Below are 12,781 nucleotides of genomic sequence, written 5' to 3' on the forward strand. Positions count from 1 at the left end.
ACAGCCATTTTGAATATTGCGCTTCAGATGACTTTGGCATTTAAAGTAATTGGGGATCTGATGTCACGTGGGGAATTAATCTGCACTATGACCATATCAGCAGATCAGTCATACTGGAAATACGTAAAAATGGGAAAGATGTGCTGTTTATCATTCACAATCCCTATTTAAGACAAGAACCTTTTTTTTGGCAAACAATGAAAGTAGTGGGAGTCATTGCGTCTATTGTGCACATTCAGCCCTCTAAAAAAACATCCAAAAACCGCCAACAATAGTCCATTTACTTTCTTGTGACCTGAATATTAACCAACTATTAGTGATATTATTATTACTGGCGATAATGTTAAGGACCTACTTTTAGCAGCACATTGATCACAGAGAGCTAACTAGCTTATGCTGCTGTTTTGACATAATTAGCCTGCTGGTGTCCTGCTGCAGCTGCATCGCTTAATTCTAGATTAGAAATCATGCCTCTCGGATAGTAGAACAATGTGAGCATAAACCATCTAAACTAGAAAATATTAACATCCCATCAGTCTGCATCCGAGTGAGAGCAGACATTGCAGTGTTTATTTTATAATGTTTGTAGTTTTTATTTCTTGTTCAGCACTTAGCGTTAGTGCTGTATCACAGATGTACTGGCATTAAAAAGCAGGGCCCACGTTGCAAATTGAAGAAACATGTCTTTGACATGTTTAGTTTTTACACGCGGTGGTTTTTCTCTTCCTGTATCTCGGCAGCCACTGGGTCCGCAGACATGTGCATGCTCCTTTATGTCTGGAAAAACATGAGCGATGACATCGCCAACTATCATCGGCAAATTAATTTGTTGGTTACAAATCATTTTTGATTTTTATCGATGGTTGCATCACTACTAGTTACTGTGATGTTAAACAGAATGTCTCGTTTTTCATGGTAAAAATGAGGCGTGTCCTTGGGACACAAGGAGAGTAAGTTTAAAGAACTGCACTTTTTGTACTTTTGCTTATCCCCACAATAATTGTGAGAGACAGAAACACACGTCTGTTTTTGTTTAGGATTTTAAAGACAATAAAAAACACTTGCAAGATTCAGCTTATGATGGGAGTGACCATTGTAGCCTTCAAAGCCCTCTAAAAAAACTTCAAAACCCTCCATCAACGTTTTATGTACACATGGCAGGTATAATATATATAATGTAGTAACAGACACATTCCTAACAATATGTAATGTTTTATATACACACTGCAAGTATATATATAATGTAGTAACAGACACCTTCATAACAATATGTACAATATACCCACTGTAAGTCTATATATAATGTAGTTACAGACACCTTCATAATATGTAATATGTTTTATATACACACGGCAAGTATATATATATATATATATATATATATATATATATATAAAATGTAGTAACAAACACATTCATAACTCTGTAATATGTACAATATTTACCGTATTTTGGTCAGTTTAAGCAATACCGGAACTTATTTCCTCAAAGCATTTTTTTCTGTTTCCATTGCAGCGCATATCCGACTTCCAGCAACAAATGTGCGTTTCTACTTCCGGAAAGTAAGTATTGTTGGCGGTTTTTGGATGCATTTTTAAAGAGATTTAGAGGCAGAATGGATTGATCCCATTAGCTGCATTGCTGGCCACCTAGAATGTGCCAATTTTGGAATGTAACAAAACAACCCTTTTGTGTTTTTGTCTCTCACAAGGATTGCGAAAGATAGGCAAAAAAAAACAAAACAAGTGCAGTTCCCCTTTAGCGCGTGTTTTCAGAGATTAAGGACACATACCGAGCAACATCAACGATGTATATAGCATTTCTTTATCATTTTTATTATCTTATTTCATTACAAATTACATAATGTCACAACAGCGCTTTGCTTTGAAGAGATGGAAAATAAAAACATTTTAGCTCTCTAATCAGTACCTGCTCATATCTAGCAGTGTGTCTCGCTTTGGTTTAATGATGAATTATCAGTAAGTAACAATAGTGTATATTGCGCTTCACTGTTGTAGTGGTCTTCATTTTAGGATTAAACACTACAAAATCTAAAAATCTTAAAATTAATATTGTCTTATTTCTAATCAGCCAATGTAAGTTTTGGGTTTCATAAATGCATAGCCATGGACATTAATTCTAAATGAAACCAATTGGTTATTCATTATTAGGTGAAAATGTTCTATTTTCACTTCCAATTTATAACTGTCCTTTAACCAAGCAAAATTTTTTTATTTTATTAATTGAAGGAATTTTTAACACAATACTACATTACTAAAACATTCGATAGCTGCAGCACCACCTAAGTCTCATATTAGTGAAGGTAGACGTTAGCTCACCTGGAGGTGGTCCAACAGGCGACCGGGTGTTGCCACCACAATGTTGACACCATTGGCTAGTTTTTGGGCCTCTGCTGAGCGGTTGCTGCCGCCCATGATCAGGCCATAGGTGTGCACGTGGTGTGTCATGAGTTCTTTCAGCACACCGTATGTCTGCATCGCCAACTCACGTGTCGGAGAAAGAATCACTACACCAGTCCCTGCAGATAGACAGTGATGAGAGATAAAGAATAAACTAGAGTAAATAAAAGCATTATGACAATCAATTACCGTACTGACCCAAATATAAGTAGAAGTTAGGGCTGCGCAATAAAGGAAAATGTTTTTCTTAAACCTTCGATATAAAAAAAAATATTTAAATTGCTTTTTGTTATGCTGCCATCTTGTGGACAATTAACATCGCAGGACCTTGCAATGTGACTGTCATGGCAATTCTCAAATTGTGCAGCAGCCCTAGCAGGATGTCCTATAGTCGTGTCAATACATTAGGTACAAATTAAGATTTGGATAAAGTGTGACCGTCATTACCATTTCTGGGCATAAACTTGAGTTTATAGATGAGCTCTATGGAAGGTATGAGGAAGGCCAAGGTTTTGCCACTTCCTGTTTTGGCAGCAGCCAGCACATCTCTGCTCATTAAAACAAAAAAAACATTAGCATCACACATAGCAGTGTTCTAAAACCTATGTCATGATATACAGTTAAAGGAAATAATGATGGGGCGGCAGTGTTCAGTGGTATAGAGCAGGTTGTTTAGAGAAACTACAGGGTTTGCTGCTTCCTCCATCCGAGTTATTGCTGTGGTGTCTTTGGGCAAGACACTTTACCCACCTCGTCTCCAGTGCCAGTCATAAAGGCCAATGGCCAGGTTTATGTCGGTCTACACCATGAGAGCTTGGTCGACAAACAACGTACCACTGCCAATTAAGGATGGACAATTTGGCCTAAATTCTATACTGCAATATATTTTGCAGCCTCCTGCAATGATGATGTATATCACAATGTATTGTTTGGTATGTACATGACAATAGAACCATTTCAAAACAGTTTACAAAGCAGGGTTTCCCCTACCTAGCTAAAAAATAGAATGCTAAAAATAATTTACATACATTTACAAACAAGTCTGTGTTATAAGTAATTTGTATTAACATAATTTATAGAATATTGTTTTGCTCTATTTTTGTAATTGTTATACCAATGGCAGCTACTAGTCTTTCAAGTAGGAGAAGCTATTTTTCAGCCCCTCTTTAAACATGAGTACCGTCTCCAATAACAGGTAAAATATGGAAACATGCTAGATTTTACAAAGAAAACCTCCCTTAAAAAATTCAGCCCAGACGGGTCATCCAATTACCATGCGGAAGCCCAGCACCCCCACTTCAATCACTCTTATTAATTCACTCCCCATCCGTGGGCAAGACAGTTGAGCATTTAGCCAATAACGGTCTATTTTGGCTGCAGCACTGTGGTGCTACAACATCAATGAAAAAAAGTTGCGCCACCATCCTAACGCAGTCAATGAAATGCAAACACAAGAGAACATTTTTGACCACTATATATATATATTTACACACATATACTGTGTACACACACACACACACACACACACACACACACACACACACACACACACACACACACACACACACACACACACACACACACACACACACACACACACACACACACACACACACACACACACACACACACACACACACACACACACACACACACACACACACACACACACACACACACACGTATATAAGGGCTGCAACAACTAATCGACTAAATCGATTAAAATTGATTATAAAAATAGTTGGCGATTAATTTAGTCATCGATTCGTTGGATCTATGCTATGCGCAGAGGCAATTTCTTTTATTTTATTTTTTTATAAATTATTTTTATTTTTTTATAAACCTTTATTTATAAACTGCAACATGTACAAACAGCTGAGAAACAATAATCAAAATAAGTATGGTGCCAGTATGCTGTTTTTTTTCAATAAAATACTGGAAAGGATAGAAATGTAGTTTGTCTCTTTTTTCCGATTATGACTGAGGACAGTCATACTCGACTACGAGTGACTGCCGATGATGATGATGATGATGAATCGAAGTAATAATCGACAGATTAATCGATTATCATATTAATCGTTAGTTGCAGCCCTAATATATATATATATATATATATATATATATATATATAGTTTTTTTCGGACTATAAATCGCAGTTCTTTTTCATAGTTTGGCCGGGGGTGCCACTTATACTCAGGAGCGACTTGTGTGAAATTATTAACACATTACAGTAAAATATCAATCAATCAATCAATGTTTATTTATATAGCCCTAAATCACAAGTGTCTCAAAGGGCTGTACAAGCCACAACGACATCCTCGGTACAGAGTCAAATATTATTTAGCTCATTCACGCAAGAGACTAGACGTATAAGATTTCATTGGATTTAGCGATTAGGAGTGACAGATTGTTTGCTAAACGTATAGCATGTTCTATGTTATAGTTATTTGAATGACTCTTACCATAATGTCACGTTAACATACCAGGCACGTTCACAGTTGGTTATTTACCGTATTTCCTTGAATTGGCGCAGGGAATATAGTATTCGCACGTCTAGAATTACTGCCGGGTCAAACTCGTTTCTCAAAATAATTAACGCATGCTTGGCCTTATCGCCGGTTTATTATTGAAGCCGGATCAAATTCGTTTCGCAAAATATTAATTTTATTATCGCATGTCTATAATTTTCACCGTGTCAAACTCGTTTCGCAAAATATTTAGCATATGGCTAGAACTTCCACCGGGTCAAATTCGTTACGTCACGAGTGACGCATCTGTCCTCATTTTCAAAATGGAGGAAGCTGCTTTCAGTAGTTTACAATCGCACAAAGGAAAAAAGATAAAGAGCTATTCAGTAGGATTTAAGGTCCAAGCTATTGAATACCGGTACAGTATGCTAAAGAGAACAGTAAGCAGCTATGTTTTATTAATATACCGTAGCTGTGTGTGTGAAATACTGTATAAGTCATTAAATGACTCCCGCCTCCTGGTGGTAGAGGGCGCTGCCGCGCTAGTGATCCTTCTTGCGACTTCCGGTACTGCAGAAGAAGTGAACACATGCAGCAAGAGATTTTTTTTTTCTTCCTTTTAACAAGGAGGATTACATACCGGTATCTAAAATAAAACAGTTTTCTAAACTGGACTTTCAATCGAAGCAGGAGGTAATAATTAAAGGAATATCTCCATCGAGACAGAGACTTTTAAAACGGAAAAAAGAAAATAATGAAGACTTCTATAAACAAGTTATCGATGCTTTTGGTCAGAAGGAGCTGCAAATGGACTCCATTTATAAGTACAGGTAAGACCATAATAAAAATTTTTTAATTAAATGTGCTTTTCATGATGGTATGCTTACATCACACTCAAAGCGCACGCCTAAATTTTATGGATTCCTTTTGGTAAACGCCGGAGTGAGAAGAGGTTTTAAAATAATTACCGCATGCACGGCCATCCCGCCGGTTTCCGGTAAACGCAGGAGTGACAGGAGGTTTTAAATTAATTAACGCCCCTGCGGCTATTCAAGGAAATACGGTATGCCTCATATAACGTACACTTATTCAGCCTGTTATTCACTATTCTTTATTTATTTTAAATTGCCTTTCAAATGTCTATTCTTGGTGTTGGGTTTTATCAAATAAATTTCCCCAAAAAATGCGACTTATACTCCAGTGCGACTTATAAGTTTTTTTCCTTCTTTATTATGCATTTTCGGCAGGTGCGACTTATACTCCGGAGCGACTTATAGTCCGAAAAATGCGATATATATACAGTATATATACATATATATATTTTTTTTTAGGGGAAGCTGAACGTCCCTTTCAGGTACACAACCTGGCAGGTTAGAAGAAGGCGAGTAAGAGAAGTCGGCAAGTCAGATCGGTAAATTCAGGACAAGGATCAACACTAATGGCTCGTTGGGTCTTTCAGGAGTGCTATGCAGTGCTGTGCGCGTGCCATGGTTGGAGGAGCCGCTGGCCCACCGCCGGAGCCGAATTACGGCAGGGCCGGCGGGTGGGCAGCGCCTCGTCTTTCTGCAGGGGCTCCAGACACTCGCGTGTGTCTTGCTTACGGATGATAAAGTTTTTCAATGATGCAGCACTAGTTAATAGTGGGTAAATAATTGGCTATATATCCATTCATACTATGTATTACTATATTTGTTTCCACGTAAAAGACCCTCATTTTTAAGGGTATGGTGGCTTCTATTTAGCAGAGGCGCCGCGGCACGATCAGAAACGCGTAGAAACCCTGCAAAGGCTCCAGATTAGGCTGCTTACGTATGCAGTAACATATCACGTCATATCCGGTTGCATTATCTTCTCAAAATGATGACCCCTCAGGGGACAAAGGCTGACTTATTTTGTCTTTTCGGTAAATGTTTGTTGTATTTTGGCCATAATATTTCTTGTTGTTCCATTATACACGTTTTTTACTAAGAGGGTTTTTTCATTTTAAATTTTCAATGTCCAATTCCTTCACAGGACTGCAATACACTGGCAGTTAAGTTAAAGTACCAATGATTGTTATTTGACAATATGAAAGAAGTAGTTGAAAGCTTCAATAAATAATTTGTAACTATAGGTTGTATTGAGACACGTGACTTTTGAACGAAAGTCAACGACGGGCCACCAAACCAACATGGCTACTGTGCAGGAAACAGAGAGCAAACTATCTGAGTACACAAGGGGCCTAGAGCTTACCATTAAAAACGATAAGAGCAAAAAAATCTAACTATGCAAATGAATCTATCCCTATACGTTATCAAATAAAAGCTTTGTCAAATGAGCTGATTGTCCATTGGTTGTGTTCCCAGACATGTCGAACCATCTGGTGCTCCAGACATTATTCTACACGACAAAACAGATGACAACTTGGGAAAAGCACAGAGGTCTACAACTTCTTTGTGTGTGGCCCCAGTCAAGGAAATCGGTATTAATAATTAAAGGCTTAGTGGCCACATGCGTGGACAGCACCTTTTAGCTCTTATTTCCAAAATTGTGTACACTACTGAATTGGGGTCTTATGGCCGCTTATGTGGACCATTATACTGCCATCTGGTGGTGTCAGAAGAGTATAACATACAAAGGAATTTGGGAAAAAAAAGGGTAAAAATAAGAATTAGCATGTCACTAAACATGATGTACCGCATTTTTCAGACTATAAGTCGCAGGGAGCGACTTATGTGTGAAATTATTAACACATTACCGTAAAATATCAAATAATATTATTTAGCTCATTCACGTAAGAGACTAGACGTATAAGATTTCATGGGATTTAGCGATTAGGAGTGACAGATTGTTTGGTAAACGTATAGCATGTTCTATATGTTATAGTTATTTGAATGACTCTTACCATATAATATGTTACGTTAACATACCAGGCATGTTCTCAGTTGGTTATTTATGCCTCATATAACGTACACCTATTCAGCCTGTTGTTCACTATTCTTTATTTATTTCAAATTGCCTTTTAAATGTCTATTCTTGGTGTTGGGTTTTATCAAATAAATTTCCCCAAAAAATGTGATTTATACTCCAGTGCGACTTATATGTTTTTTTCCTTCTTTATTATGCATTTTCGGCAGGTGCGACTTATTTTCCGGTGCGACTTATACTCCGAAAAATACAGTACATCATATCAAACAATGATTCTTAGTTTTTATTCGAATTAGGGTCCAATAAGCCCAAATAGCAAAGAGAAATAAAAAAAAGCATGTAAACAAACAGCTTGGGCCTTAAGAGGTTAAGACTCTCCCGGATAAATCATGCATTGTTTTTTACTCGGGTAAAGTTGCATTTCATGATTTAACTTTGCGTCTACAGCAATGTTTGTTATTGCCTTATTGTTGTTGCACACACCATTTACAAGTAGCGTGCTTTTCCATGTCTTTATTAAAATATAACCATAGATGTCAACATTGTGTATGTGCTAAAAACTTCATTTATGATTGCTGCCTTTGGTAAACGCTTAACTCTTAGGTTTTGCTCACATTTGCTTTCTTTTATTTATACTCGCCGAGTTGGTGGTTTGCAAAACACTCGTGGCAAATATGCGTTTTTAGAACTCTGAAACAAGATAAAATACAAATGATATCAATATATTACTTACATATGAAAAACTAAACGGTTAAAGTATATCAAACAAACCTTTAAAGTGATCACTGCAAATTTACAGAAAAAACTGTGTTCTTTGACTCTGCTCCCTTGGACTAAATCTGGCATCTTTTGCACTTCTTGATTACTTCTCAAAGAATTCTGAAGAATCGTTTATCCTTTTTTTTGTTCCAGCAGCCTAAAACAACACAAGTATACGGCATCTTTCTTCGAGAAAGGCAAAATGCCGCCCAGAATGCTATGTCAAGAGACGCTCGCTGGCCGACTTATTCGAGTCTCACATATTAAATGAGCCGGACGTGACGTCTGGAAGAAAAGATTCCATATCCTGTGTCAATTGAGGACTTGAATGATAACAACAAATAAGTCAATGTTCCTCATTGTTGTGATATAAGATGAAATATAAATTATGAATTAAAGTAACTCCAAGACCTCAAATGATTGTATGATATGGAAAGGATAAAAGGATTAAAGAAGATTTCAGAACCATTAATGGCCCTAGTGTGTGAATGTTGTTTGTCTATCTGTGTTGGCCCTGCGATGAGGTGGCGACTTGTCCAAGGTGTACTCCGCCTTCCGCCCGAATGCCGCTGAGATAGGCTACAGCACCCCCCGCGACCCCGAAAGGGACAAGCGGTAGGAAATGGATGGATGGATGGATAATGTACAGCAGCAAAGTATCATTTCGAAGAGGTAAATTCCCCAACCAAATGAAAATTGCAAAAATTGTACCAATTTATAAGACTGGAGACAAATGCCAGTTTCCAAACTATAAACCTGTTTCCTTACTTCCACATTTTTTTTAAATAATTGAAAAATTACTTGACACATTGGACACATTTATGAATTAAAGCAGGACTCTTGCAGACTACCATTACAGATATCATCTTGTGTGAAGAAACAAATACTACTTTTACTCCAGTTTAACTGGGAATGGGCAATATGGCCTAAAACCTATACACAACATTTGTGACATTTTCCAATTTGTGACGCCAACGGATATCTCCATATATAGTAGATTTACCTGAAAAGCCTTGAATGTGTCCGCCATTGTAGTTCAACGTTAAAGCCAATAAGTTCCTTATTTTTACCTATCCTCTTGTTGTGGGGCAGACTGGCTTGTACATGCACATGCATATTCCTTTGTTATCACTGCTAATACAAAGTAGCGTATAGTTGTAACTCATGTCTGTCAGTAGACCCATTGTGGAAGCGCTAAAAACTAAAACACGGCTGACGGCGTGAAGACACAGTCAAAGGGGGAGGCATTGGCACATAAATATGACAGCCCACAAAACGGTTCATTCTAAAAGGAGATAGTCAAAAAGTGGCTAGACAATGGTCTGTAAAACAAAATCTATGCACCATTTCGACCAAAGTACAAATGTCATGTAGACCACTACAGAGTGTTTTAAATGTAGACAAACATCATAATATGACCCCTTTAAAAGGATGCACACAAGTCGCAAACCCAATAATAAGAAAGTGGTTACAACTAAATGAGAATCAGATGCCCACCTTCCTTCCAGCAGCGGGCGAATGCTTTTGTGCTGGATCTCTGTCATGTGTTCAAAGCCCATCTCCTGCACTCCTTTCAGTGTGTTCTCACTCACGAGATCAGCGAGAGAAGCGAAAGATGTGTCCTCAAACGCACCTGACAGAAAAATTTAGGTTAGCAGATGTGGTATATATAATGGTAGATGTTGAATGGGTAAAATGAGGGTAAGTTCAAGAAAACATGTCCTTGCAGTTAGTCATGTCAGACAAGTTGGAAGTGACTTATCTCAAAAGACAACCACAATAAATTTATGTGTGCCTTGATTGACACCCTTTTCATGATAGAAACATTGAAAGGGCAACACTTAAAGGCAACAGTATTCAACAGAACTTTATTTTGCCTAATGGGTTTAAAAGCATAATACAGAACAATTCACACCAAAAACATTTTTATAAAATGTTTTAAAATCTAACAAACAATTCATACTTACCAAACAGTGCCATGTGTGATGTCTGTAGGAGTGTTTTCATGCATATTTGTACACGCTATCGTAATGTTCTCAAACTGCCGTCAAAAAAAAAAATATATATATATATATATATATATACACAGTATATTAGTATATATACCTGTATATATATATATATACATATATATATATACGTATATATATGTATATATACATACATATATATATATATATACATACATATATATATATACATATACATATATATATATATATACATATACATACATATATATATATACATATATATATATATACACATATACATATATATATATATACACATATACATATATATATATATATATACATATATATATATATATATACACACACACACACACTAGGGCTGCAACAACTAATCGATTAAATCAATTAAAATCGATTATAAAAATAGTTGGCGATTAATTTAGTCATCGACTCGTTGGATCTATGCTATGCGCATGCCAGCGCATAGATGGGCTACGTTTTTTTTGTGTGTTTTTTTTTAACCTTTATTTATAAACTGCAACATTTACAAACAGCTGAGAAACAATAATCAAAATAATAGGGGTGTAACGGTACGTGTATTTGTATCGAACCGTTTCGGTGCGGAGGTGTACCGAACGAGTTTCCACACGGACATATTAAGTAGCGTTGTGAAAACAATACTCAAAATGCCGGGCATTTATGAAACTCCGCCCTGACAGCGCCGCAAAAGAGGACATGTCCGGTGAAAAGAGGACGTATGGTCAGTCTATCGTAGCCCGTTAGCTGCGAGGATGCTAGCAAAAGAGGACATGTCCGGTGAAAAGAGGACGTATGGTCAGTCTATCCTAGGTCCTGACCATACGTCCTCTTTTCACCGGACATGTCCTCTTATGCGGTGCTGTCGGGCGGTGTTTCTTAAATGCCTCAAATGTCCGGCATTTTGAGTTAGGGTTGCGTGTATTTTCAATGTATGTTCAGGGTTAAGAAGGTTAAAAACACAACAAATTGTGCACGCAGCAGCATTCGTGAGGGAGGGGGAGAGACAGAGAGCGAGAGCGTTATAATAAACGCGCATGCGTCGTCAGGCTCTGCTTTTTATCGATAGATTTATCAGATTACATTTTTTATTATCTATAGCAGGAGTATCAAAAGTGTGCATTTTTGTAACATTTTCCTTGTTTTATTTGGCAAGTTGAAGGAACATGGCGCCAGTATGCTCTTTTTTTTCCAATAAATACTGGAAAGGATAGAAATGTAGTTTGTCTCTTTTATCCGATTATCAATCGATTAATCGAAGTAATAATAGACAGATTAATCGATTATCAAATTAATCGTTAGTTGCAGCCCTAATATATACATACACACACACACGTATATATATATATATATATATATATATATATATATATATACACACACACATATATGTACAGGTATATATACACATAAACACACACCAATATATATATATAAACTTCACACACGCACATTCTAGGCTTGTCCCGATACCAATATTTTGGTACAGGCAGCAACATTTTTTTTCCATACTTTTAACTGCTTTTCTAAATAAAGGGAACCACAAACAATGGCATTATTGGCTTTATTTTAACAATGCAACTGCAATCGAAAAACAATTCTGTCCTTAAATAAAATACTGAACATGCTAGACAACCTGTCTTTCAGTAGTAAGTAAGCAAACAAAGGCTCTTAATTTGCCTGCTGGCGTATGCAGTAACATATTGTGTCATTTCGAATTCTGTTACATTGTCAAAATGAATGACAAGCAGTAGAAAATGGATTATTAATCTCTTGCTCATTTACTGTTAATATCTGCTTACTTTCTGTTTTAACATGTTGTATCTACACTTGTGTTAAAATTTAATAATCACTTATTCTTCTGTTTGGATACTTTACATTAGTTTTGGATGCTTCCACAAATTTGGGTATCATTCAGATACCAAGCAGTGTTGTTTTCGTCAACGATGACGATGACGAAATCATTTCGTTGACGCCACTTTTTTTCATGACGATAACGAGACGGCGACGAGATAAACATGTCTCTCTGATGACGAAAACATGACGAGACGTGTGTGAGTTTTCGTTGACGAGACGAGAACGGACGAAAATGTTAGTGGGTAATCTGTCAGACGTTTAAAATGCATGACATTTCTGTTTATTGTGTGTGTCAATTATTACAGCAGGCTGCTGCGTAGTGATGGGTCCGGCAACACAGATGCATCGGCGCACGCGT

The 12,781-nt window shown here is 37.0% G+C and overlaps 1 protein-coding gene across 2 annotated transcripts in view; it reads right to left on the reverse strand.

The window, feature by feature from the left end:
* ddx18 (DEAD (Asp-Glu-Ala-Asp) box polypeptide 18) overlaps positions 1–12,781 on the reverse strand; it is a 28,333-nt gene that overhangs the window by 8,954 nt on the left and 6,598 nt on the right. For both annotated transcript variants that reach the window (XM_062067784.1, XM_062067783.1), the window contains exons 4-6: positions 10,052–10,187; positions 2,868–2,968; positions 2,340–2,539 (exon numbers count right to left, since the gene is read on the reverse strand). In XM_062067784.1, coding sequence (XP_061923768.1) covers positions 2,340–2,539; positions 2,868–2,968; positions 10,052–10,187 — 437 coding nt within the window. The remainder of the gene's footprint in view (positions 1–2,339; positions 2,540–2,867; positions 2,969–10,051; positions 10,188–12,781) is intronic.

The sequence above is a fragment of the Entelurus aequoreus genome, linkage group LG13 (assembly GCF_033978785.1).
Source record: "Entelurus aequoreus isolate RoL-2023_Sb linkage group LG13, RoL_Eaeq_v1.1, whole genome shotgun sequence".
Lineage (NCBI taxonomy): Eukaryota > Metazoa > Chordata > Actinopteri > Syngnathiformes > Syngnathidae > Entelurus > Entelurus aequoreus.